The sequence below is a fragment of the Ostrea edulis genome, chromosome 4, assembly GCF_947568905.1.
Source record: "Ostrea edulis chromosome 4, xbOstEdul1.1, whole genome shotgun sequence".
Taxonomy (NCBI): Eukaryota; Metazoa; Mollusca; class Bivalvia; order Ostreida; family Ostreidae; genus Ostrea; species Ostrea edulis.
This window is the reverse complement of record NC_079167.1, coordinates 55,534,091-55,560,106: the sequence shown is the minus strand read 5'-3', so window position 1 is coordinate 55,560,106 and position 26,016 is coordinate 55,534,091. Positions and strand designations below refer to the sequence as shown.

Genomic DNA, 26,016 nt, shown 5'->3' with positions numbered 1-26,016 from the left:
GGTCACTTCAAAGTTGACCTAAATTTAAATTTTTTTAAATTCCTTAAATCTTAGATATTTTAGTCATTATAAGGACTAGGATCATCAAATTTTGACAGTTGATGCATCTTAGGACCTTGTGTCAAGTTGTCTCAAAAGTAGGTCACGGTGACCTACTTTTTGAATTTTGCAGGTATTTATTTTAAAATTAATTTTGATGCATATCTTGGACACTTTGAAGCCTATGATCATCAAAACTTGTCAGTTGGTGGATCATGGGACCTTGAAATGCGTCAACTGAAAAATAGGTCACCGTGACCTACTTTCTGAATTTTATGGCTTATCATTTATAGATATATTTTAAGTTATTATTTCAAATACCGAGAGGTTTAGAATCATCAAATCTTGTAAGTTGATGCATCTTGAGGCCTTGAAACATATTTATAAAAAAAAAAAAAGTAGGTCACAGTGACCTACTTTTTGAATTTTGCAAATATTCAAATTTCACATTTTCAATTTTAGATGCATATTTTAGGCACTGTAAAACCTAGGATCATCAAACTTTGTCAGTTGATGCGTCTTCAGTTTTCGGTTTGTGTCGACCAAAAAGTAGGTCACCGTGACCTACTTTTGGTATTTGACAGCTAAATTACTATATTTCAGACACTATTTGACCTACAATCATCAAACTTTGTCAGTTGATGTATCTTGAGTCTTCGGAGTGTATCGACCAAAAAGTAGGTCACTGTGACCTACTTTTGGCATTTGACAGTTATATTTATATATTTCAGTCACTAATTGACCTACAATCTTCAAACTTTGACAGTTGATGCATCTTGAGTCTACAGAGTGTGTCGACCAAAAAGTAGGTCACCTTGACCTACTTTTTGAATTTGACGGCTATATTTATATATTTCAGATACTATTTGACCTACAGTCATCAAACTTTGTCAGTTGATGCGTCTTGCATGTTCAAAGGGTGTTGACCAAAAAGTAGGTCACCTTGACCTACTTTTGGAATTGGACGGCTATATTTATATAATTCAGATACTATTTGACCTACAGTCATCAAACTTTGTCAGTTGTTGGGTCTTGCATGTTTGAAGGGTGTTGACGAAAAAGTAGGTCACCTTGACCTACTTTTGGAATTTGACGGCTATATTTATATATTTCAGATACTATTTGACCTACAGTCATCAAACTTTGTCAGTTGATGGGTCTTACATGTTCGGAGTTCGCTGACCAAAAAGTAGGTCACCATGACCTACGATTGGAATTTGACAGCTATATTTCAATATTCAGATACTAAATGGCTTAAAATCATTAAACTTTGTCAGTTGATATTTCTTTGGTTCTCAAAATGTGTAAACCAAAAAGTAGGTCACATTGACCTACTTTTTTTGAATTCTTAGGATTTAACTAAAGATTTAGAATACTAAGAGGCTAAGAATAGAAATGGTGGGGTTGTACAATTTATCAGAAGAGCGATTCTAGGCCCTTGGGCCTCTTGTTTATTATCACATCGCCGATATTATACATGTACATCCTGTATTTTAAATTAATCCATGTTCATTAACACTGCAGATGTTGTGAAATTCCATAAAATTGTATATTATAATTATATTAGCGGTCACATAATATATTGATTAGATATACATATGTACGTTTTGTAAGACTGAAAATTAATGGGGAAAGGAGTTTGATATTTCATGCATCACGGAGACTTACCCTAGCTGTAGATATCTGTATACATGTACCTATTAAAGATTTGTAGACGAAGTCACGATGGTAATTGTCGCAACAAAGCTAGAATGCAGACTGTCGCATTAATTTGATTACATGTATAAATAGACCATGGATCCTCCCAAAGGTGTTCGTCGATTGAGAGGGTGTGGACACTTTCTACAGAACATTCGATCTGTTAAATATTTCACCCGTCCTCCATCCTCCCATGTTAATTAAGTGTGCTCACTGGCTTTTACGTGGAGGCCGACATCAAATTCCATATGTGCATCTACCGTTTTCCGCCGCCTTTTCATATAAATGTTCGTGCCCGCCACTTCAATCTAACTCAATATTTACAATACTAAAAGATAAGTATACCGTTAGTGATTTTTCACTTGTAGTTTTCTATACAAATTTTCCTTTTATCCTGCACCTTATGTTTACCTCGTCTGCCATTAGATCTATTGATGCTCTAGCGTGTGACGTACTGTATTCAGGAATCAGAAACCATGATAGTCTCTTTTTAGATAGTACATGGATAAACCACGTGGTGCCTTAAATTTAGTGCCATCTGACCCTGAACTACCTTTCTCTATCTCTCTGATTTTATAGAGATAAAGATTAAGAAGATGATCTGCAATTTTCATACTTCTTAAAGACTCTGTTCAATGTATAGCGAGTCCTTATCCGAATACTGAACTCTGTGAATACTTTTAAACAGCGTGACAGAAAGCACTGACAAGCCTCAATATGAATGGTTTTTCCGATTCACGGTTTACTTTCAAGGAAACCTCTTTTGATGTTGAATTTTAATGATGAAGGTTTGGTCTTTCTGTGACATTACTGCCTTGCCATCGATGTTTAGATTATGCAAGATGCATGTCATTGCAGTTCTTTATGCTGACATTTACAAAGATTTTGATTACATAATTGAATTTATCGTCGTAGTTGATATAGTCCAAATAGAAAAATGGTGTGAAAGTAGTCCTAACTGGATTTGAAATTTAACTAAATATTGGCATGCACTGATCTATAGTCAATGGTATTATTTAGTAACATTTACTACTTCAATGTCGTCTGCTCGTCAATGTCGACACTGCAATACACACTTGATATGTTACAGACAGGACTTCACGTATCAGTAAACCACTCTATACTAGTTTGAGCTCACCCGCACTATAGCGGCATTTTGGATCTTGGATCATCCTTTATTTTGTGTTGCTGTCCTCGGCATTGTCATTTCGATCGACTTCTCCAGAACCACTTCGTCAATTTCAATCAAAGTGAGGCCAATACTGCACAAACCTAAGTAAAGAAGATTCATTTTATTAAGGGTCTAGCTCATTTTCAAAGATATATAAATGGGAAGTAAGATGGAATAGTTAATGGTTTAACATTTTCCAGAGAAGTATGAAGGGGGTTCCTCTCAAGAACCACCAGGATACAAAGTGTCAAATTGATATGTAAACATTCTCGTTTGATATAGATTCAGATGACCCCATCCCAAGAACGAGCAACAAAAAGAATCAATGTTTTCAGATGAAAATATATGCACAAACTGGTTGCGTTAGTGTAGTGTTTATTGCGCTCGCTTGAAAACCATGAGGTTTTGAGACTGATTCTCAACCCAGGCGTTGCGTCAACCCTACACCTTTTAACATACGTAGTGATTGCCTTCGCCAAGAGCCTGGCTTCAGAAGTGAAAAACGTGAATCTTTCAGTAATATCCTTTAAAACAGAGGCTCCGTGTCATGATAGGTGTTACCTTAATAAGGAACCCTCATTGCAACAGCTTTGAACGCTTTGCATGTGACATTTAAACTTAAATATATTGTACATCTGATGACGTCTTTATACATGTATGGGAAAAACATTCTTAAATGGGACTAAAAGAACATGTAAAGTAAATCTTCAAAATCTTCTTCTCAAGATGAACAAAAGTAAATTGTTTCAAATTAATATGAAAGCATCCTTTTGTAGTGTCGATTAAGATTTGTTCACACAATGACCACAACGCCAGATGGGGCACAAATGTGTTTTATGATTTCATTGTGGCATACATGTATTGAGGTACAAAAATTACAACAAAGGCACTATTTATTTTTAAAAAATTCAGTTATGTCACCCACACAACTAGTCAATGAATAGTTTTACTATTCTATACTTAGCCATTGCATACATACAATACTATTTTGAATATGTATAGATATTGAATTGTTGGATTAAAAGCTTGTGAATTGGAGAAAACCAATCAAAGATCGCTCGTAATTTTAATTATGATTTAATTTTCACAGAAAATCACATTTCTTGATGTGCACACACTGTGCATGTAAGAATTTTGCATTTTACATGCACTAGAAATCACCTACACAACGTCAATTGCTTTTTGGTGCTGTTCATTGCTTGTGTTCATGTAGGACCAGAACGTAATCTTGGCGGAGATTCAGCTCGTCCGGATTCTCGGAGCAATTATTCATAACTTCATGTCTGGAAATTCATGTTCAACTTTGGCAGTTACTGAGCACTTAGATGACACTGCCGTTCACTTCAAATAGCTGTCCATACCTACCATATCTCCTACATGTAATGAAAAACAGACTAGCCTATTATATATAATAGGAACTTGAGATAAAATTACGTCATGGGATTCCTCATTAGAACGCAAGTTTTTTTTGGGTTGGGGTGGGGATATATACATGTACCTAGACGGTAAAAAATGCAGCATTTATAGTGACAGATCTTTAGATTAACAGCCAGGTCACTTAAGTGCACATTAATTGCTAGATTACCAGACATGAAATATGAAGGACTGCTCCGAGATTCTGTGAAGCTGTCGGTCCATATATACAGCCGAGCAGAATCTCTACCGAAATTACATCAAAATGATAACCAATTTTGGATAGTTGCAGTTATTTATCGGGCGCAGCGCGCATGGATATATTACAAAGAGCATTTGTTGTGAGCCGCATCACAACATATAGAATTTCCAATACAGAAAGATTTGTTTCGTTAAATGTAAACAGCATCGCATGGAACAGAGATATGATTTTTTCAAAATGTATCAAATTAATCTAATATGTTGTAAACCTTTCACATCCTATAGGTCAATTTTATGGGGACGTAACTGTAAGGGCATTTTTTATTCTCATACATGTAGTGCAGTTCTCTCCTCACAATGCATGTTGAATGGTAAAGAACTGTCCTTACTCTACACGTTTTATCAGACCCCCTCCACTCGCTCGTTCATTAACCTTTTCCTGATAGCTCTCTGATAAATAGTAACATGGCATGCAAGTCTTGCAGTCTGAATGTCGTAACTCACTTTTCCTTTATTCGAAAATTGTCGGGAATGCAAACCATGGTCACGAAACCGTACTTAAGCGGTGATGAACATCTTTAAACTCGAGATGATTCTTGTGGAATTTTAAAATAAACAACAAAACATTGATTTTCTTTAGAGATATCTTTGCACATTTTGAAGGGATTTTGTGTATGCTTTATTATTTCTATGTGTTTTTCTTTGTTTCTCTAGTAAATAGAATAAAAATCAGTTTTCATTTAAATGTTGAGTTCCGATGCAAAACATGAGTGGCTGGGAAGCAGTGTGAGTCTACATAGTTCGTTTACCTTAAGTTGGAACTTGGAATAGTTCTATTTAAATGCTGTTCTTCGTACTTTCAAGAACGCAAGAATCCAATGTGTTCCTTTATCGGCAAATTAGTCAGATTTCTCTCCATTGTTTGTACAATCAAATTCTGTATATTGAATGACGCAAAAGCACCACATGACATTTCATAATTCTTAGAGTTGTGCAGATTTATCAAGAATCGGTTTTCGTTAATTGCGGCAATTGTTTTTCAATCTCATAAGATCTCAGAAATAGCATTTTTGATATTCTCTGCTGTGTTTGTAGCAAGAGCTAATTTTTGCACTCACATGTATGGAATCGGATATAAAGTTATCGAGTCCAGTAAAATTTAACAGTTTAACAGAATTCATGTATGACTGCATTTTTGAAAACACATGGCTCATATAAGAACAAACAACATGCAGGCCTTGGTTTGAAAATTACAGTTTATGCCCACTGGTTCAATTTTCCTAACAAGCAAAGTGTGACGCAGATAGATTTTTTCATCAAGCGGGAATAAGAGAAAATACAGTTGATTATATCACTACATCGTTCTTGAGATTAGTCTGATCACAGACTATTTCATTACCCCAATCCAATATTTTTTTTCAAACCCAAGAAAACGGACTCCTCAAAACAATTTTACTGGAGAAAGTCCCGTTGTTTTTTCTATAATTATAGTATTTATTTCGTAATTATTACTGCTTCCGGGCGTTTCAAATGTCGCAGAAAATGTTGTAAGGGACGCTGTGTATTTGCAGTTGTATTTTGTCCGTTAGCGCAGCGTAAAAAAACATCCTTATCGGCCACGGTGAAATCGATTACAAGCTATCGACCAGATGGACGTCCGGAATGGCTACGTCCATAAATCTTTCAGTGTAATGATTTGATACATTTTACATGTAATGACAGTCAAGTTACGACTCTAGTTTGGATGACGTGTTTTCCGTTAAAGGGGTTTGCTACTCTGATACTGAAAAAAAAAAACCCACGCAACTGGCATCCTCACTATATTTCTTTACAAACCGTGTATAACATAACAAATTTCCAATTTACATCCTTTCAATTTTCGACTCAATATCGTTTCTGACCAGCGATACTTTCATTAAGACTTAAAGTAATGAGTTCGTCTCAATAGCCGAGTTACTGTACTTAAACTGCGTCGAGATGTGTTCTTGTGTATATTGTATACACTTAACGTGATACCGTGGCACCTCATCTTAAAATTTTAACGTGAAACTATTCGTGTCCTTTGATTCATGCATATCTATGGTTACATGTACTAAGTTAAGGTCAAAGCGAAAAGAATTAACGAAGAAAATTTCGTTATTCATCATTTCATTTGCAATCACGATAAGTATTTTGATTATGTCTTCGCAATTACTGCAGTATCATCAAGAGTTCAGAAACACGGCGGGAAGTGAGGTCCTCATCAGGACCTAATCCTAATGACGATACGTTTTTGAAAAGATAGTATTCCGATTGTAATAGTTTTAATCTTGAACTCCAATCATTGCAGACGAATTGTCTGCCAAATCAAATTTCCACTTCTTTGTGCCCCATCAACCTTCATGCGGGGAGAAATTAAGATCTTCATCATTTTCAAGATTTTCCTTACCAAACACTACAGTCGTCCAGGATAATGCCTTTATTAATCGCTCTGCAATTTACAACAGCAATCTGATCAAGGAAAATTCCATGGACATACTTATATCATCCAATAAGTATATGCATTATGATATTATATTTAAGAAATATTTCACAGATAAATGTGTTCATTAAAACAAGAAAATTGATAAAACTCAAAAAGATAACAAAGTAGCTTTATTTTATTATTTCCAAGGTCTTATATTACGTTGATGGATACATAACAGAGTCAACTCGAAAAGCTGATGTTACAGATTATTACACATTTCGTGGTTGTAAGCTAACAAATTAATTTAAAAAACAGCAGTTTTCCAAGAATTTAAAGTCTGCAAAAGCCTGCTTTGGATATTACATAACATCTTTTTAATTGATTAAAAAATCAGGCGGATCACAAACTTTTAAATTTATCTGTCGATATTTTGCGGAATTAAAAAGGTCATGAACGGGAAAATTCCACGGTCATTCAATCATTTTGGGCCTGTTGTTTGAGAATCAATTTGATTAATACTGCATATTCAGCCCACCATGTAGGTTCTTGATTGTTTTTGTATCTCTCAATAGAACATGTGTTGAAAATTTTACGATTTTCAGACAATTATGAAATTGTTGTAGTTAGTTATTACATGTACCAAGTCCGACATTTAACCTTCTTTTCTACTTAACTGTTCATCTCCTACATACGAAAGCTTAGTAATCTCAAATAAGGAATAAATGGAAATGATCTCGTAATAACAAGTTGATTTTCTCTTAATAACGTGATCACTGTCGCGTTTCTTTACGAGATAGCATTTCGTTGTGACTTTGTAATTTAGTATCTCGTTTTAACGTCTTTGTTATCCCGTGACAACGAGAAAATGTCCTTGTCTTAATGAATAACTATCTCGTTATGAGGACTTATTTATCTCATTTCAATGAGATAATTGTTTTGTAATAAGGACTTAGTATAGTGTCTCGTTACAAAGAGCTAGTTCTCTCGTTTAAATGAGATAATGTACACGTTATAACGTGTTAATATTTCATTAAAGCGACAAAACCATCTCGTTATAACTACACATGTATATTTCGTACACGTGTGCGAAGTCGATTCGTCGCGACTAATCTCCGGAACATCGATCAACACCAATTGAAATTCTAGTTTTTTATTGTATGTAATTTTACGCATAACTCTATGATAGCACATGAGAGTTGACAGCATTTATTTTTCCATCATAATGTACGATCCAAACTATGTCCTATGCACTTGATGATTTACTTCACAACAATTCGCTAATATCATGTTGAGATATCGCATTGCAAAAACACGTCGACTTCTGAAATATCTCTAACCTTAAGAAAATTATGATATTATACATGAAGTTGACATTAATCAAGATATCGATCTAGTTTTATCGCCTTCTTATATCGGTCCCCACACCTTTTATTGCACAAAGGTTTCACTCCGGGAGATTTGCTTCGTTTCATTGTCACGATTACAGGGGAGTGTGAAGGATTAACGCGGAGATGTACGTGTCATACCCTGCCACCTTCGACTGAAATCACAAAATTATAATCAATAGTCATTTCAATAAATTGAATGCTGAGGGCACAGAAACATGGTATTGTGGATTGTTTTTAGTGTACAGTGAAGGGTACCTGTAAAGTGCGAAACGAAACGAAATCTACCGAAACGAAACGAAATCTACCGAAACGAAACGAAACCCACCGAAACGAAACCTACCGAAACAGATTGTATGATCGAACTCTTTTAATTATAATAATTGAAAATTGTATCTTAGGCCTCTGTTAAAGTTTACACATATAAATAAAATTCGCCTCCCCTTAGATGTAGGCTTTCGGCTTGACTGATACAAAGTTTTAAGAGTTGGAAAGGGGGGGGGGGGGGGGGGGAGGGGGGTTAGCACAAAGTACATAAATACCATGTGCAATTAGCTTCGGATCCATAAATTTCAGAACGGAAGGTTAGTCTCACAGGTCTGGGGAAACACACTAAACGGGGGATGGGGTCGTCGGCGTTGAATCCGATTTTGGACATAAATACATGTTTCAGTATTTTTTGCTCTAAAGACAAATATATGTATACATGTGGATATTGTGTATTTGTATGTAGTATATCAAACGGTGGATTCTGAATATGTCCTCCCGTTCTCTTTGTGATTTCTGCTTAAAATCCCCTTGTTCATAGGCCTTTTCAGTTTACCAAACGGTGGATTCTGAATATGTCCTCCCGTTCTCTTTGTGATTTCTGCTTAAAATCCCCTTGTTCATAAGCCTTTTCAGTTTACAAAATGCCGACCTCCTCCTAATATTATTGCATTAAAAAAAGTCCGTTTTCCGTCCCGTTTTCAATTCCCCGTCTTAGCAACATCCCAAATGTATAGAGTTTTTCCATTATTGAAAGTACTCGCACCTCAGCAGTTAGAGATAAAATAAGAGGTTAAGAGCTCTTCATGCTTTCAATTTTCTCAGACACCAGCTTCTTCAAACAATGTATCTATGCCCAAAGGCGGATCCAACGTCGGCGACCCCACCCCTCGTATAGTGTGTTTCCCCAGATCTCTGAGACTGTAACCCTCGGTTCTGAAATGTATGGATCCGAAACTAATTGTACATGGCATTTAATCAACTACGGATATGTACTTTGTGCTTACTCCCCCCTTTCCAACATTTAAAACTTTGTAACAGTCAAGCCGAAAGCCTACATCAAAGGGGAGGCGAATTTTATTTATATGTGGTAACTTTCACAGGGGCCTAAGATACCATTTTTAATTATTATAATTAAAAGAGTTCGGTTATACAATCTGTTTCGTTTCGGTAGGTTTCGTTTCGGTGGGTTTCGTTTTGTTTCGGTAGATTTCGTTTCGCACTTTACAGGTACCCTACAGTGAAAATACACAAACATCCGTATAATTGTATGAGATAAGTTTTGTAATTATAAAAGTTTCTGAGCCCAATATTCATAAGGGATATGTATGTCATGATAATAAGACAATTCTAAATATATGTATGACTTTATCTTTTTGCTTAAGTCGACAGTGTTTTATTATGTAAATTGTCATAACATTATTTGGCAAATTCTTGCGAAGTAAATCAACATATACGACTCTGTACAAAGACGTTATAACAAGATGTTACGTCGTTATGACGTGATGAAAGGTGAAGATAACGAACAGTGATATCTCGTAATAATGAGATGATTACTTGCGTACGAGATCTAGCCTAATACTAGTACTTATAGTTTCTGTCAAACCATGTACATGTATGACAATTTCACCGTGTGTTAAAACGAGAACAGTCAAAGACTGCAAACCTCCGCCAAGTTCCCGAAACTGTTTGTCTACAGAACACATGAAGCGGTCATTCAGCAAAGACCTGATCCCTTTTCGCCTTTGCTTGAATTACAGATCGATTTAGGTATTCTGCTGCATTGACATAGCTTCCTATCAAAGCAGTAAAAGTCCCTTACATGTGTATTATCAGCTGTTATGCAACTACGCATGGATAAAATGTTCCCAAAAGTCAGTCTACTTTTGTCAGTAAGCAAACTTATCTTTTGAAACGATTTGAATGTAATCTTGTTCACAACCACATATAAGTATATACATGCACACACACACACGTACAGTCACTTAGTAGTATAAGTAAATACATGCAAAAACAAAGCATAGATCTACCGATTGCAAAAAGTAAATCCAGCAATAGTTGGAGGATCACGTGAGTGACCTCAATAATTTCAAAATTCTATTTAATTAATCTAATTATAATTTACGCACATGATAAACCAATTCCTACCCGTCATGTGTCCAAAAGAGGTTAAATGTCTGACTGTCCCAGCAATAATGTAAACATAAACCTTTAATATATTTTCTTCACAGAATCTGTTATTGTAAGTGAGTCATATTTTAAAAAAAATATGGACGCACACATTAACACGAGTGGTTTCCAGAATGTTACCAATGGCACCGGTGCGGACGAGAGTGCCTTGTTTTTTGAGAGTTTGGTCAGAATCATCATTCCAACAATCTTTGGACTAATCGTTTTCCTAGGCCTGGTGGGAAACCTTCTCGTCATCATTGTCGTCTATTCCTACAAACAAATGCAGAACACCACAAATATTCTTATCGTCAGTTTGGCGTTTGCGGACCTTTTCTTTATCATTTTCTGTGTGCCTTTCACGGCTACTCTGTATGCAATGCCAACATGGCCGTTTGGTGATATCTGGTGTAAAATCGTCAACTATCTTATGTACGTGTGTGCATATGCAAGTGTATGGACCTTAGTATTAATGTCGTTTGACCGCTACCTAGCAGTAGTTCATCCTATATCTTCTATGAGACTTCGAAATACTCGCAATGCTTATATACTTATAGTGTTGACATGGTTCATCTTCAGCGTGGGACATATTCGTTTACTCCTCCAGTACAGTGTCTTGGAGTATGAATATGGTGGAGCGGAGCGATCCAGTTGTATCAATATGGAGAAAGAAACTTTGCCATCCTTTCACGCTTGCTTTTTCGCTTTCGGCTACGTTGTACCTCTGCAAATTATTTGCGTTTTATATGGCTTCTTGTTGAAACGCCTATTATATGGAGTAGTGCCGGGAGGAAGCCAAAGGGCCGAGAGTATCCGAAGTAAAAAGCGTGTCACGCGCATGATCATAATAGTGGTTGTTGTATTTGCAATATGTTGGCTTCCTATTCACATCTGCTTCATGATTCAACATTTTGACCCGCACTATGAAACAAACATTGTAAACACATCATTTCTGATGACAGCCAACTGCATTGCATACATGAATAGCTGCATGAACCCTATTTTGTATGCATTTCTTTCGGAGAACTTTCGTCGAAGTTTTAAAAATCTACTGTGTTGTAAACGCGAGAGATTGAACAAATTTGAATATGAGCGGACTCACGCAAGAGGTCACGAAAAGGACACATATACAAAGGAAACATTGTTAAACAATGAAACCAAAGACGCTGGGGTGAATTCGAAAGAATGTTTATTAAACAACACCGCAAAAATATCAGAAAATGGAAAGGATTCTAATTGTAATTCAGCAAACAACCTCGAAATGAAAACTATAAACAATTTGTAGTCCACAGGGTAGGTAAGATATCTTGTATTTAAGGATTGATATAATAATGTAAATGTCTGTACTGCTGAGCAGAGACATGCAGTGAATTCAAGGGACATTAGTAATCATGCTTAGTCAGCAGGGGCTAATTAACTATTCGTTTTAACGTGTATATACAATAACATACATCAAAGAAACTAATTACCATGGATTGAAAGGGGTTGTCAATTCAGCCCCAGTCCTTTTTCAGTCATAAAAATGGTGTATTGCGAAGCAAATTCTTTCCACTGACCAATTATATGGACGTTATCATTTTCACATGAAGTCAATAAAATTCGTAATAGACACGGTGTATTTATCCTATAAGGTAATGCAATGCTTGTATAGCAGGACCCACGCAATATCAGATGCGAAAACACAAATGGTTTACATTTATACATAATGGTAAATATTTAGGTTTCCCAGAGAACCAGATTTTGTGCGTCAATGCAATAAATGTATATACATACATATATATGTGTGTGTACACCGGATTCTGATACAGAACATGTTCTCTGAATCAGGAATATACATGCATTAGTGCAATATTGGTCACACACTCTTTAGCAAAATTATCACATTCAATTCAGGAATATCATATTATGTATCGCTGGATTTTCTAATCGGCTATAAGTTTCATTGATCTACTCGTTACTTCGTACTTGGATTGGTGAGTATCAATTGTTTCTGAAATTTCCGAAATTTGGGGGAAAATTAGAATTAAGAAAAGTGAATTTTAAATGTTGCGGTAATATTAGGAAATAAATAAAGTGGCATTTTATTACTTTAATGTGCATAAAGAGTTAGATTTCATTTACAAAACTATATGACAAGTAAAATTATGTAAGGTTTTGAGGACATTCAGAAATTGGAGTCTTTCAGGATCTATCTCAGAGTGATTATAATAAATCTGTTTATTTAAGAGTTATTTTTGTTTTATGTTGAACTGACTAAATGCACAAGTTTCAGAGATACATCCAAATTATTTCCCTTTAGAGAATTCTAATACACAGGAAGGGGTGAAGCAATTTGTTTACACGCGGGCTGTGGGACAAATGCCCATCAACGCACAAGTGAATGTACGCAATAAGTTTCCCATACACAGTTTCATAACCCGAATTCGATTGATAATTAAATGCTTATTATATCATGTACATACAAGTACTAGATTTAGGATATTACTTGTACATGTGACATTGTTTTACAGTTTCCATTCTTTTGATAGTATTATACATTTCCTACATACACATGTACATCTTTAAACATATCTTATTGTTTTTCTCACAGACTGTAGGTGCACTCTGTCCCACTTAGGCCTTCAGAGTGGCAGTAAATGTATCTCCTACACAAAAGAGCTCTTATTTCGAAACGCGTATTAAAATGTACATTTAATGTCCTGGCATTGTATTTGAAAATACACACGCTCCATATTTTGTGTGTTCGTGATACATCCCATCTATCATCACACATTAGCCAAACTGTTAGCGGTCTCCTTTAGCTCCTACAAGCTGGAGATCAATATTCAGGCATTAAAAATTAAATTTCCTGTTTCGTTTATACTTTTAGAAATTTAAAAATGCTCGATATTTTAAACTGTATAATCTCAAACAAGCGAAAAACGTTATGCTCTGGTATTTCCGTTTGTTGAATGTCTTACATGGTCCTTAGAGGTATTAAAAGGGTGGAGAGGGCACTACAACTCGATGGAAGTTCAAGCTTCATGACATGTTAAATTTTCTTAAATTATTTAGCTGATAAAATCCAAGTTCAGGCAATCCAGATCGATTTCGCGGTAAAAGGTGCTTCTTTTATTGTAGTTCCCTGTAAATAATCATACGGAAGTTAAACTTTTTTACTTTAATTTATAATTTCTTATTTTCCCATTTTATTATTAATTCTATTCTCTTTTTTAGATGACCAACATTAGTGGCAACCCGAGTAATTTTACAACCATGCTTTACAACGTGTCTTGCGAAAATGGGACAATCTGCAATAATACGGAAGAGTTCGTTGACATCGAGGCTTTCTTGAGATTTGAGAATCTCGTGCGTTACATAATACCAGCAATATTTGGATTAATCGTCATTCTCGGGTTTGTGGGCAATGTTTTAGTCATATTTGTTGTATGGTCTTACAAACAAATGCAAAATACTACCAACATCCTCATCGTTAGTTTGGCCGTGGCGGACCTCTTTTTCATAATATTTTGTGTCCCGTTCACAGCAGCGAGCTACGCAATGTGGTATTGGCCATTTGGTGCAGTTTGGTGTAAAATCGCCAACTTTTTAATGCACGTCTCTGCGTATGCAAGCGTGTGGACTTTGGTACTATTGTCTCTCGACAGATACCTGGCAGTTGTTCACCCAATACCATCAATGCGCCTCCGCAACCGACGTAACACATACCTTCTGGTATACATGACATGGACCTTTATCTTCTGTGGGAATGTCCCGATATTCCTCCAATATGGCGTCGTTGATTACAATTGGATGGGATTCCAAAGGTCAGCTTGTCTTAATCTTTCGGGAGTGAAAAACAAACTCGTTCTGAAAATATTTTACGGATGCTTCTTTGCATTTGGCTACATGATACCACTGACGCTGATCTGCCTTCTGTATGGGTTCCTTCTGAAGCGTCTTTTATACGGGGTAGTTCCGGGCGGAAGTCAGAGAGCCGACAGCCTCAAAGCCAAAAAAAGAGTCACTAAAATGGTGGTCATCGTCGTTTTAATATTCGCTCTGTGCTGGCTTCCAATTCAAGTAATTTTCTTGGTGCAATACTTAAATACGGACTTTGAAGTGACCATAGAGTCTTCAGCTATACATATGGCTGCCAATTGTTTAGCGTACATGAACAGTTGTGTCAATCCAATCTTGTATGCTTTTCTGTCTGAAAACTTTCGACGAAGTTTCCGTCGTTTGATTTGCTGTATACCGGAACCCTACAGCAAGTTCGATTATGAAAAAACCAATATTAGAGGAATGGAGACAAAAGATACATTACTTAATAATGGTAGCTCCAAAAGTAAAAGTGAAAATGGCAAAGACAGAAACTGTAATGTTGGAGAAGGCATTGAACTGAAAGCACTGACTGAATTATAGCATGTTCGTGTTTTGCTGTATAAATATTTCCGAAAATATATCGCCATGCAGAAATTACACATTTGTACTTACAATGTACATGCATTACAAACTTGTATTATGACTATGTTACTTGCCTGTAGTTTCGTGGTTTTGTTTGCTATGATACATGTATATATGGACATTGTTCAATGAGAAGGCGTATTGATATTCTATTGAGAACGGTTTTAGTGAAGATGTGTTGTACGACATCAATGTTTTTATCTTGTAAATTACTACTTTAAAAGATTGTGCTTTATTTGTGTTGACTTAATAAAACTATTGTAGACGATTTTCAAGATTTATTTACATGGAAACAAACATATCATGAACTGACTTTCACAAAATTTGCACATAAATGCAAGAACCAGGTATCTGTGCTCGTTATTAAATCTTTCGACTTATCAAATATAACCATTTCCCACAGAATATTAATTTATATTGTATATGCAATATTGTGCACGTACAAACCCCATATTTCATGTGATATCTTAAAAGAGGGATGGTTCACAAGACTTGTTTTTAGATATGATCTTATATCAATTAATGATCTTATATTAATTAATCAAACAATCAAAACCAGGGTAAGGATGGTTATATACAATTGACCTAATCAAAGTACAAATGTAACTACCTGTCATCTGATTAACCGATTTTAATATTTCATTTTCATAAATAATGATGTAATCAAATCGCGCAAAACAGGTGATCACTTTTACATAAAACAAATCACCTTTACATTAAGTAAATCACTTTTACGTGAAAATAAAATTTGAAGTCAGGGGAAATGACGTATTGGCCAGTAAAGTAACAATACAGTAATCTAGTAGGCACACGTCCAATATTTCAGTCTGCCTTTGTCTCTCTCCCATTTTGGAACTAGGATCTACACACCCCCTTTTTATACAATAACAGGATTGTTGTATATTGATAATCACTCTTAGCAGTGGATTGAAATGTTGTTCCTCTCGACACTAATTACGGAAGTGGTTCTCGAAAGCTGGTTTTTCAGAACAATTCATCGTCAAAAGGATGGACCCAATTCTAAGTCAGCGCCTACAAAATCTACCACTGTATTATAGAAGACACAAAGTTCGACAACGAAAATTTAGTACCGCGAAATACAACCACGACACATAGCAGAAGCATATACTACTATTACATGTACATTTAGTGTTATTTATCATACTTAGCATTGACCTCAAAGCTAAATAAATGTAATGAATATATATGTTTTAATAATTACTGATTTATAGTTCACAACAACGAGAAACATTTAAGTTATTTCTAACAGTCACCAAAGCGTAAAATGTAGGATAGGTTCAACATCCGAAACAAACAGTTATCAGGTTCCAAAGGACGACGTCTAGTGTGCACGTTACTTTTAATATGCTCGGAACTGACGGTACTGAGTAACAGAGATGAATACGGACGGGTGGACATGGTGATACACTTCGTAGAATGAACTGAGATCGGATGTTATCAGAAGATACACAAACCTAAAGATTATGAAAATCATTTGGAATTTCCTGAAGATGACCATAACAACCTAAGAGAGACAACGGAGTTTAATGATGAACAATGAACAATCCTGTTGACACTTTTTAGGTACAAACAGTGTTTCCAGGTTATGATCTATTACATTTTCTGTGTCACAGTTTCGCTTTGATTTGGTCGCAGAATGAATGAAAGATTTCACTATATATTTTTATCAAATTAATAAACACAGGATGAAGCTATGTCACTCAGTATACTGAAAAGTGACTGAACAGTTTCTGAAAGGTACGTGACAGTAACATTTCTAGACCTCTCAGTCGACTGAATTACAGTTTCATCATGTGAAAATTGGCAGCAAAAAATATACGGTGTGGCCAGTCTCAACGCTTTAATTCATACACAATAGCCATGTTTTAAAGGGTAGGTACATTTTACGATAGCAGGTTAAATATTGCGTCGATTGATTGATTGAATAATGTTTAACGTCCCTCTCGAGAATATTTCACTCATATGGAGACGTCACCACTGCCGGTGAAAGGCTGCAAAATTTAGGCCTATGCTCGGCGCTTATGGCCATAGAGCAGGGAGGGATCTTTATTGTGCCACACCTGCTGTGACACGGGACCTCGGTTTTTGCGGTCTTATCCGAAGGACCGCCCCATTTAGTCGTCTCTTATGACAAGCAAGGGGATACTGAGGACCTATTCTTATTCTAACCCAGATTGATTGATTGATTAAATATTGTTTAACGTCCCTCTCGAGAATATTTCACTGATATGGAGACGTCACCACGGAGTCTACCGGTGAAGGGCTGCAAAATTTAGGCCTATGCTCGGCGCTTACGGCCTTTGAGCAGGGAGGGATCTTTATCGTGCCACACCTGCTGTGACACGGAGCCTCGATTTTTGTGGTCTCATCCGAAGGACCGCCCGATGTAGTCGCCTCTTACAACAAGCAAGGGGTACCGAGGGCCTATTCTAATCCGGATCCCCACGGGATGATATCGCGTCGAGGTTAACGCAAACTTAAGATTTATAGTAGTGGCGTCGAATGTTTGATGCTTAACGTCTCACTCGAGAATTTTTCACTCATATGGAGACGTCACCAAGACCGGTGAAGGGCTTCAAATTTAGGCCTATGCTCGGCGCTTACGGCCATTGAGCAGTGTGGGTTCTTTAGCGTGCCACACCTACTGTGACACGGGTCATCCGTTTTTAAGGTCATCTCCGAGGACCCGTGGCATTCATATTTTGGCGATGGAACTGTCACTACCTGTTTTAACGACTTAGGTGTGTCGCGGCCGGGATTCGAACCCCGGGCCTTCCGCATGCGGGGCGAACGATCTAACCTTTTGGTCACCGCGGCGGTTGTTCAGAAAATGGCACACACACACACACTCAATGTTTCCAAGAATACTGTAAATGTATTACATTTGGTTGTGTATTCTATTTAGCGCCTTTGGCGGAACGCAGCTTCCGCTAAATCAAGTACATAGCTAAATGCCATCCGTAAATCTAGATGTGTAAAGTAATTCAGGAATGCGCTAAATCAAATCTACGCTAACCTGTTGAAAAAACGATTTCCGCCAAATATCGTACGTTTACAGTATTCTCGACATTTGTTACATTGTAATTCAGTGTAAAGGTATTTGGTTACTTTTCCTTTAGATTATACGTTTTATAAAGTTCGTGGGGAAAGAAAAGGAGGGAAAGCACTCAAAATTTTTATTATACTGATTTGTTGATCAATAATATTTAGTGCTATGTTACACTGACTTCTTCTTAATGTAGCATGACATGGCGCGTTGTCTTCTTCAAAAGTCCAGCGCGATTTCTTGCATCCAAACGCCACAGATCATGCCTAAAATTTGAAATGTAATTCTTTCTTAGAGTTCAATGGCGAGTGTACCAACACGTAATCCGAAATTATCCCGCTTTTATCTCGTGCAAGCGCAATAAAAACCAACCAATTATGGGCTACATTTATTTGGCGTTTGGACACGCTGATAATACTATCAAGCTTGGACCTCCAAAGCAACGGGTAGGCCCAGCTACACAATCTCATTAACATTGAACATTTCAATGCAAAATTATAAGTTTATGTGACCTTGACCCTGGGAGATACGGAAGTCATGATCAAAGTAGTAATAGAATTAGTCTTAAATGTCCATAACCCTGAAATGTCTATGACCCTGAGAAGAGGTCAAGGGAAAATAAACAAGAGGTACTGTGAGCAATGCACACTAAGAATACCCCCGCTTACCCCAATCTCCCAAAAGGGTGTTGTTAATTGCTACTTCGATGTCCAGTGCGTTTGACCTTTTGACCCCAAAATCGATAGGGAACATCTTCATCCCATGGGTAGTCCATATGTATGATATGGTGACTGTAGGTGGAAAGGATAACGCTTTAGAGCCCGGAAACCATATTGCTACTTCGATGTCCAGTGCGCTTGACCTTTGGACCCCAAAATCAATAGGGAACATCTTCATCCCATGGGTAGTCCATATATATGATATGGTGACGGTAGGTGGAAAGGATAATGCTTTAGAGCCTGGAAACCATTGTGTCTACAGACGGACGGACAACCCGATTCCAGTATAACACCCCCCCCCCCCCACAACTTGTTGCGGGGGTATAATCAAGTGTCACAATATTACGTGATATTCAACTGTGACCCTGGGTGGTGCAGTGGTCCAAAACAAACAAATAGCAAATTAAAGTGAGGGGCGGATCCAGGAATTTCTGTTACTGGGGCCTTTGAGGCCTCCACTTGGTCCAGGGCGAAGCCCTGGTGGTTGACCAGGGGGCAAAGTCCCCGGAAGATCCTGGATTTTACAGATTTTATAGGGCTTGAAATATGTCTCCTAATTAGTCTTTTGTACTATTTTCTATCATATTTAATAAGGTGAAATTAATAAAATGACGCAAATTATAAGGGTTTTTGGAAAATAAATTAAGTTCTCCCAATAAAGTAATTCAAGAAATCAAAAGATTTTGTCATATATTTCTCCGGGAGTGGAAGAAATTAATTATTGCTTCTCTTATCGTATAGGACATTTTTGTAAACAAGATAAATCTGCCATGATTTATCTTAAATTTGAAAATTTTAGGGGGGAGGGGGGGGGGGGGCGACATAAATGTATTAAAAATGTATGTAAGAGGTCCGATTCAAACCTTTTATTTTGTTTTTGAAATATTCTCCAGACATAGAGACACTTTCAAACAAAATAGAAATTAAAATAACTTTTTGAGGTAGTGACAAACTCCTCGTCGAGGCCTCATTACGTCACAGTGAGCAAACCAACTCTGGTGGAAGTTTGGAGGTAGTGATTGCAAGGCATCACGTGGTTTATTCATGTGATATCTAAAAAGAGACTATTTTCGTTTCCGATTCCGGAATACGTCAAACGCTTAAGCACAGACAATGGAAACAGACTTGTCAGCTATAACCAGACACAGGGTAAATTGAAAATATGTTTAGAAATAAACAAATGAAATACAATATACAAATGAAAAATCCCTTATGTTTTAATTATCTTTTTTAAATAAAATAGTCATTAGGCCCTAAGTCTCCATGATACATGTACCCACTCCCTCCCCTGTTAATTTTCAGTCTTGTAGCACGTAAATTTAATTCACAAACCACTAAGCCTATTAAAATCATAATATATAATGCTATGAATTCCATAACATGTATATTGTGTTAGTGCACATAAACCTAAAATGCTACTATTATATGTAACGTGGATGTTAAAAGAAATCAAAAAGTGTGTATTCTGAAAAGCAGCACTTGCTGTTAATGTCTTTTTCTCAGTTAGTTCAGTTATTTCTTATAATATAAAAAGTAAGAAAGTTTAAAATTTGTTCTTTGATAATCGCTTGGTTTGAAAGGAGAAAAAATAAAATAAAAACGTTGCAGGTATCGACGTCACAATGCACAGTTACATTTCCCGCGTTTTTAACATACGCTTACAGAGCATGAATATACAAGTAATTTCAAATAGAAAGTAATAAAAACATCTCCAAAGCAGCAATACTATCATTCTATGTAGAATAAATTCAATAATAAACATCAAAACATTTTCATAGTTTTAATATGAGTTGAAATAAATGCATGTAAGATGCATATCTTTTGTAATTATCACCTGTAGCATTTCAATCGTAACTACTCGGCTATTTCCGTAACCGGTTACGGAAAAGGACGAGCGCGTGATCCGATTGGTAGCATTTATGTAAGGAGGGGGTAACTATAGCGATCATAGCGCCATAGTAAACCTGAAAACCGATACTGATACTCTAAGGAAAAAATCCTCCTAACATATGTTAAAACATATTTAAAAATTAATTGGTCATTTATTCCTCAGGGGGTGAAAATATGTCTGCTTTGGTGAATAATTGCCTTCTAAAAATTGCGAAATTGATCATAAGCAGCCCTGCTTCTACTTCATATGAAAATAAATGGACATATTAATACAAATTATATATCATTTAAGGCTTTAACTTCAATTTGATATAAAATTTGTATCCCTTACCCCTTTTGTATCATTTTTAAACATAACCTGAAATACCTGTACCATTTATTACGGAAAGTCAACAAGAGGGGTTACTATGACAACCGTAGCGTCACAATTTCCGTGAAAACCATATATGATACTTTCATAATGAGTTACAGACACTGTCAACTACAAAATATATATAAAAAAAAAAAAAATTCAGATTCATTAATTTTCAATGACCCATGCAATCACTACCTTAATACTTTAAATATTCTAATACAAAATAAGAAACGCCTAACCAGTCTAACAAGAACAATGTATTTACAACATTTAAATCAAATCCTTTCATGAATTTTTAACGTAATTCCACCCTCTTGTGACGTCATAAGATTTCGTAAAGTCAATGATTTAATAAGATTTATAAACTTCGTGGGTAGAGAAAGAACATAAATTTTGTTGGAGTCTTTTTCATAAGTTATAGTAAAAAATCTTGTTAACTATAAAATATTTCAAAAGTCTACGTTATATATATCAATGATAAATTATGTTTCAAAATATGGAATCCAAGGGCAATTACTCTGTTTTCATTAAATTATTTATCAAATCCAGTATGCGATAGATTTCCTTTATTTTTCACAAACATTTAGTATATTTTTTAAAGAAACAGTTTCATGAAATTGTTATGAATACTATTATTAAAGACGATGAAGACAAGTGTACATTATTATAATAGTTTATTTTTGAGTTGGCAATTGTGGCCACGACCTACATAATGTAAACAATATGTGACTGCGACTGCGAAAAAGGGCCCAGATGCGGCAGCACGTCATAATGAGAAATCGGCGATAGAAATCTCTAGATGTTTGCGTCACAATAAAAAAAAAACGCGAGGAAAACTGTTGCGGTACACGTGGTTATATTTTTTTCCTCTTTGCCTTGCATTTGATGTATGTATTACAAAAAGGCACAAATATTATTTCCTATCTGTAATTGTTTGCGATATTCAAATTGTAACGACTTCATTTGTCGATCTAATTTGAATTTACCGCGATTTCAAAGAGTAATAACTCTGTCAAGTGAAAGCAGACGTGTTTACATTTCCGGTCAAAGTGAAAGTGCTTCGGAAATGTCACGAAATGAGCCAAACTTCCACAGCAACATCGATAAGTATACCACCAGAAATTGCTCTTTATCAAGACCATGAATTCTTAGAAGATATTGAACGTGTTGATGAATTATATTTCTCCAAACTTATCGCTTCAAATTTAGTTTTGTGACTTATCCAGTGACAGCGAGACACAGGCAAGTGATGATGACATTTTCAATTATGATTCCGATTGTGAAAATAACAACAATGATGGAGATGTTTATGTACCACATGAAGTTAATGATACGGACATTAAGGAATACATAATCCGATCGAAATTTCAAAATGACAATTGCAGTTGTAAGGAGTTTTATGGAATGCCATGTAGCACAAAAATTTACTTTGAATCAGCATGTGAATTCCGTGATCACTGTCTTCAATGTACTAGAGAGGAACTTGACACTATTATTAAGGCAGAGTTATTTGCACACAGACGGTCTGGTTCTGTAACACAGGCCAAGAAACACAGAGAAAAACCGAGAAAGACCATTTCAAGAATATTTCTTTAATGGCCACAGAGTGTGTCGTACAACGTTTTGTTTTGTCCATGCTGTTGAGAGGAAGAAGCTACATAAAATTGCCAGATCTCTGGATACAGATGGATTTTTACCTAGAAAACGTGGTAACAGTGGCAAAGCACCACATAATAGCTTACCAATGAGTGATCGGGAGCGGATTAAAACATTCCTTACCAAGTATGCTAGTGACCATGCACTGCCATTACCAGGTCGATTGCCAAACTACAAATCAGAGAAAGTTCTTCTTCCTTCAGACACAACAACTGCATATATTCATGTTCTATATGAGAGACTAGCAGAAGACATGAGCTTTAGAAGTGTACATCTAAGGACTTTCCAGAGAACGTGGCACGAATTATATCCATACATTACTATTATGAAACCATGCACTGATCTCTGTCAACTTTGTCAAGACTTTTCCCATAAACTTGCTATGGTTTCAAACATGAATGATGAGGAAAAAAGAGAAATCCTGTCCCAGTACACTCAACATGTATCAGAGGCAAAACAGCAAAGGGACTATTACAGACAACAATGTACCCTAAGTAAAGAAACATTCCTTTCCTTACCAGATGAATCAAAACAGACAGGTAAATTCAAATTCTACTGAAAATTTTCATTTGCATACATACTTAATTTATGGCATATACATGTATATTCTAAATATACATACAGATGTATGTCATGGGCATCTTTTTAGTTTGAAAATACACGAGTTGATACATTCTGGTTGTAAATTTTAGTTTCTAAAATATCAATTTGAACTCCATGATCATGATGTTAAAAAAAATATACAATGTAGATAACGCCCTTTTCAATATTTGGCTTTGATCATTGAAAAATCATGAGGGAAAATTAATTTTTTGGATAAATATAACATCTTTCTATTTTTAATTGAATTTACATTACAAGAAAATTATTTCAAATACCTATAACTATCATACACATGATATTCAATTATATTTTTAATTAGGAAATCCACCATGCTCTGTGGACATGCACATGCATTATTCTTGGGATTATGCACAACAGGTCCATTTCCCTCATCATGCCCAGCAAGTGGGACCCATATTTTTCAAGACACCAAGGAAGTGTAATGTGTTTGGTGTGTGTTGCGAGGGTTCAGGTATATAAATTTCTAAATAAAACATATTTTTAATTATATTATTAAGTTCTTTGAATAATACAATAAACACAAACCGTGCAAATTATCAGACAACATAGAAACAATGTGTGAATATGTACTTGACATATTGTTACATACTTCATGTACCTATTTCATGTGTTGTATGAAATCTTATTTGAAGAAACAGTAAAATCTTTAAATAAACTAGGAATCAGTTACAAATCAATTCAGTCAGCTGTTTGATATGAAATCTATTTACAGTAAATTAAAATTTTATTAAATATGTTTGATATCTTTGTATAAAATCTTATTTCATTTTTGGATTTCTAAGCAATATATTGTCACATTCTAAATTTTACCCCTCATGAATGATGTTGCATGTTTAAACATTATTCAAGTTGCAGTTTTATGATTAGTTCACTTAAGTTGTTTTAATTTTTGTAAGAAGGCAAGTGTTCTATTTGATTGATGAAGCTGAGAACACTGGGAAGGGTGCAAATTCTGTCATTAGTATGGCTCACCACTTCTTTCAGCACCATGGCCATGGAGAGAAAATAGCCTCCATACATTTTGACAATTACAGTGGACAAAACAAAAACAATTTTGTCTTATGGTATGGACTATGGAGAGTTCTTGTTGGTAAGTTTCATATATATGTATTAACTATTAAAAGTATATTTTGTTCTTTCAATTTAATTACTATTGAATTATTCATGTTCATTTAACTACTCATCTCTGATTATTGTTATCTTGAGTAAGGGCAAGCACCTCATATGTAGGACTTGTTAAAGTGACATGAAGTACAGTAAAATGTAATGAAAGTATGATAGAAAATTTAGGACTGTAACTTCTTTAAATTAGGACTCCATATGATTGTGGAATATTCCATGATGGTCGCAGGACACACCAAGTTTGATCCAGACTGGCATTTTGGAGTATGGAAAGTGAAGTGGCGTTCATCCACTGCTGAAACAATGAATGAGGTTGCAGAAACAGTCCGTCATTCATCCCGGCGAGGGCATAACATTCCTCAGCTTGTGTCCGATCCACAAAAACCTGTGAAATTTAGTAATTGGAAGTCATTCCTACAGCGTTCTTTTAAACCTATGAAAAATATTAGAGGTTATCATCATTTCCGAGTGAATGCTGATACTCCTGGTGTTGTTTAATGTAAGGAGGTCTGCAATTTTGTCCCTGTATGTGTGAATCTCTTGAAAGATCGGAACATCCTTCCCTCCATAGATGATCCTCTGCCCCAAGATATTCTAGCACCTAGTCTTGAGCCTAGGAGACAATGGTATCTATTTGAGGAAATCCGTGAACATTGTCGGTCCCCTACTGCGAAAGACACATCATGTCCGAAACTAGTGGTACCTAAAAAGGAGGTGACAGTCGATTCTTCCGCTGCCACATCGCACATGGGGAAAAGGAAATCTTTACTCCTTAGATAATTTATGATACATGTAATGTGTGATATAAGCAGTATATACTGTTAATGAAAGTGCATTTTGATGCAAGCATGTATTCATCTATTGATATTAATTATTTATTTTACATAGTTGTCTATTTTTGTGATGTTTGTTTTGCAGTTGATACTTGTACAGATTTGTAAATTTTTAGCTGTGCTCATTTTTACTGGAATATGATATTTTGTCTACATGTAAACATCTTGTAGGAATGACTATGATATAATTTCAATTTGGATGTAACTTGCATGTAATTCTTATTCAAATGTTCATTGTTTACTTGTTTTAAACATTCATTGCTTGTTTTTGTGCAAATAAATGTTTCTGCTTATCTTATTATTTCAAATGAAAACTGCTGTTTTTGTCTTCTTCATTGAGGTCTAAAATGAAGTATTAAAGAGGCAATGTAGTCATGGTCATTTTAGAAACCTTTTCTACCTCCTGAAAAAAAAAAAGAATTTGGTGATTTTTAACTGTTTTAACTAATTTGGAATGAAATCAATAATTGACTGATTGCAAGTGAATTTCAATGTATGAAAATGTCCAATGGGCT

The 26,016-nt window shown here is 35.7% G+C and overlaps 2 protein-coding genes across 14 annotated transcripts in view; both read left to right on the top strand.

Moving 5' to 3' along the window:
* The window catches only part of LOC125672354 (allatostatin-A receptor-like), a 104,144-nt gene extending 88,640 nt beyond the window's left edge, over positions 1 to 15,504 (top strand). For 5 of the 12 annotated variants that reach the window (XM_048908600.2, XM_048908601.2, XM_048908597.2 and 2 more), the window contains one exon: positions 14,006 to 15,504. In XM_048908600.2, the coding sequence (XP_048764557.1) occupies positions 14,006 to 15,193 (1,188 nt within the window). In that variant the 3' untranslated portion in view covers positions 15,194 to 15,504. Of the gene's footprint in view, positions 1 to 10,851; positions 12,395 to 14,005 lie in introns of those variants that run through there. The other 7 variants (XM_056163048.1, XM_048908603.2, XM_056163049.1 and 4 more) reach the window with 4 other exon arrangements.
* A 6,645-nt stretch (positions 15,505 to 22,149) lies between these two features.
* LOC125672351 (uncharacterized) lies at positions 22,150 to 25,815 on the top strand. Of its 2 annotated transcripts, none has more exons than XM_056163045.1 (4): positions 22,150 to 23,461; positions 23,845 to 23,998; positions 24,443 to 24,636; positions 24,859 to 25,815. In XM_056163045.1, exons 1-4 carry the CDS (start codon positions 23,011 to 23,013, stop codon positions 25,164 to 25,166), a joined length of 1,107 nt encoding a protein of 368 aa, XP_056019020.1. In that variant the 5' UTR covers positions 22,150 to 23,010; the 3' UTR covers positions 25,167 to 25,815. The 2 variants fall into 2 exon arrangements, with proteins under 2 accessions (XP_056019020.1, XP_056019021.1); XM_056163046.1 differs by having other exon boundaries at positions 22,153 to 23,461; positions 23,845 to 23,997; positions 24,531 to 24,636.
* The last annotated feature ends 201 nt before the right edge of the window (positions 25,816 to 26,016 follow it).

Coding starts and splice junctions, on each gene's coding strand:
- LOC125672351 (XM_056163045.1), top strand. CDS start 23,011: ATGAGTGATCGGGAGCGGATTAAAACATTCCTTACCAAGTATGCTAGT. Junction 23,462..23,844: donor AGATGAATCAAAACAGACAG/GTAAATTCAAAT, acceptor ATTTTTAATTAG/GAAATCCACCATGCTCTGTG. Junction 24,637..24,858: donor ACTATGGAGAGTTCTTGTTG/GTAAGTTTCATA, acceptor TCTTTAAATTAG/GACTCCATATGATTGTGGAA.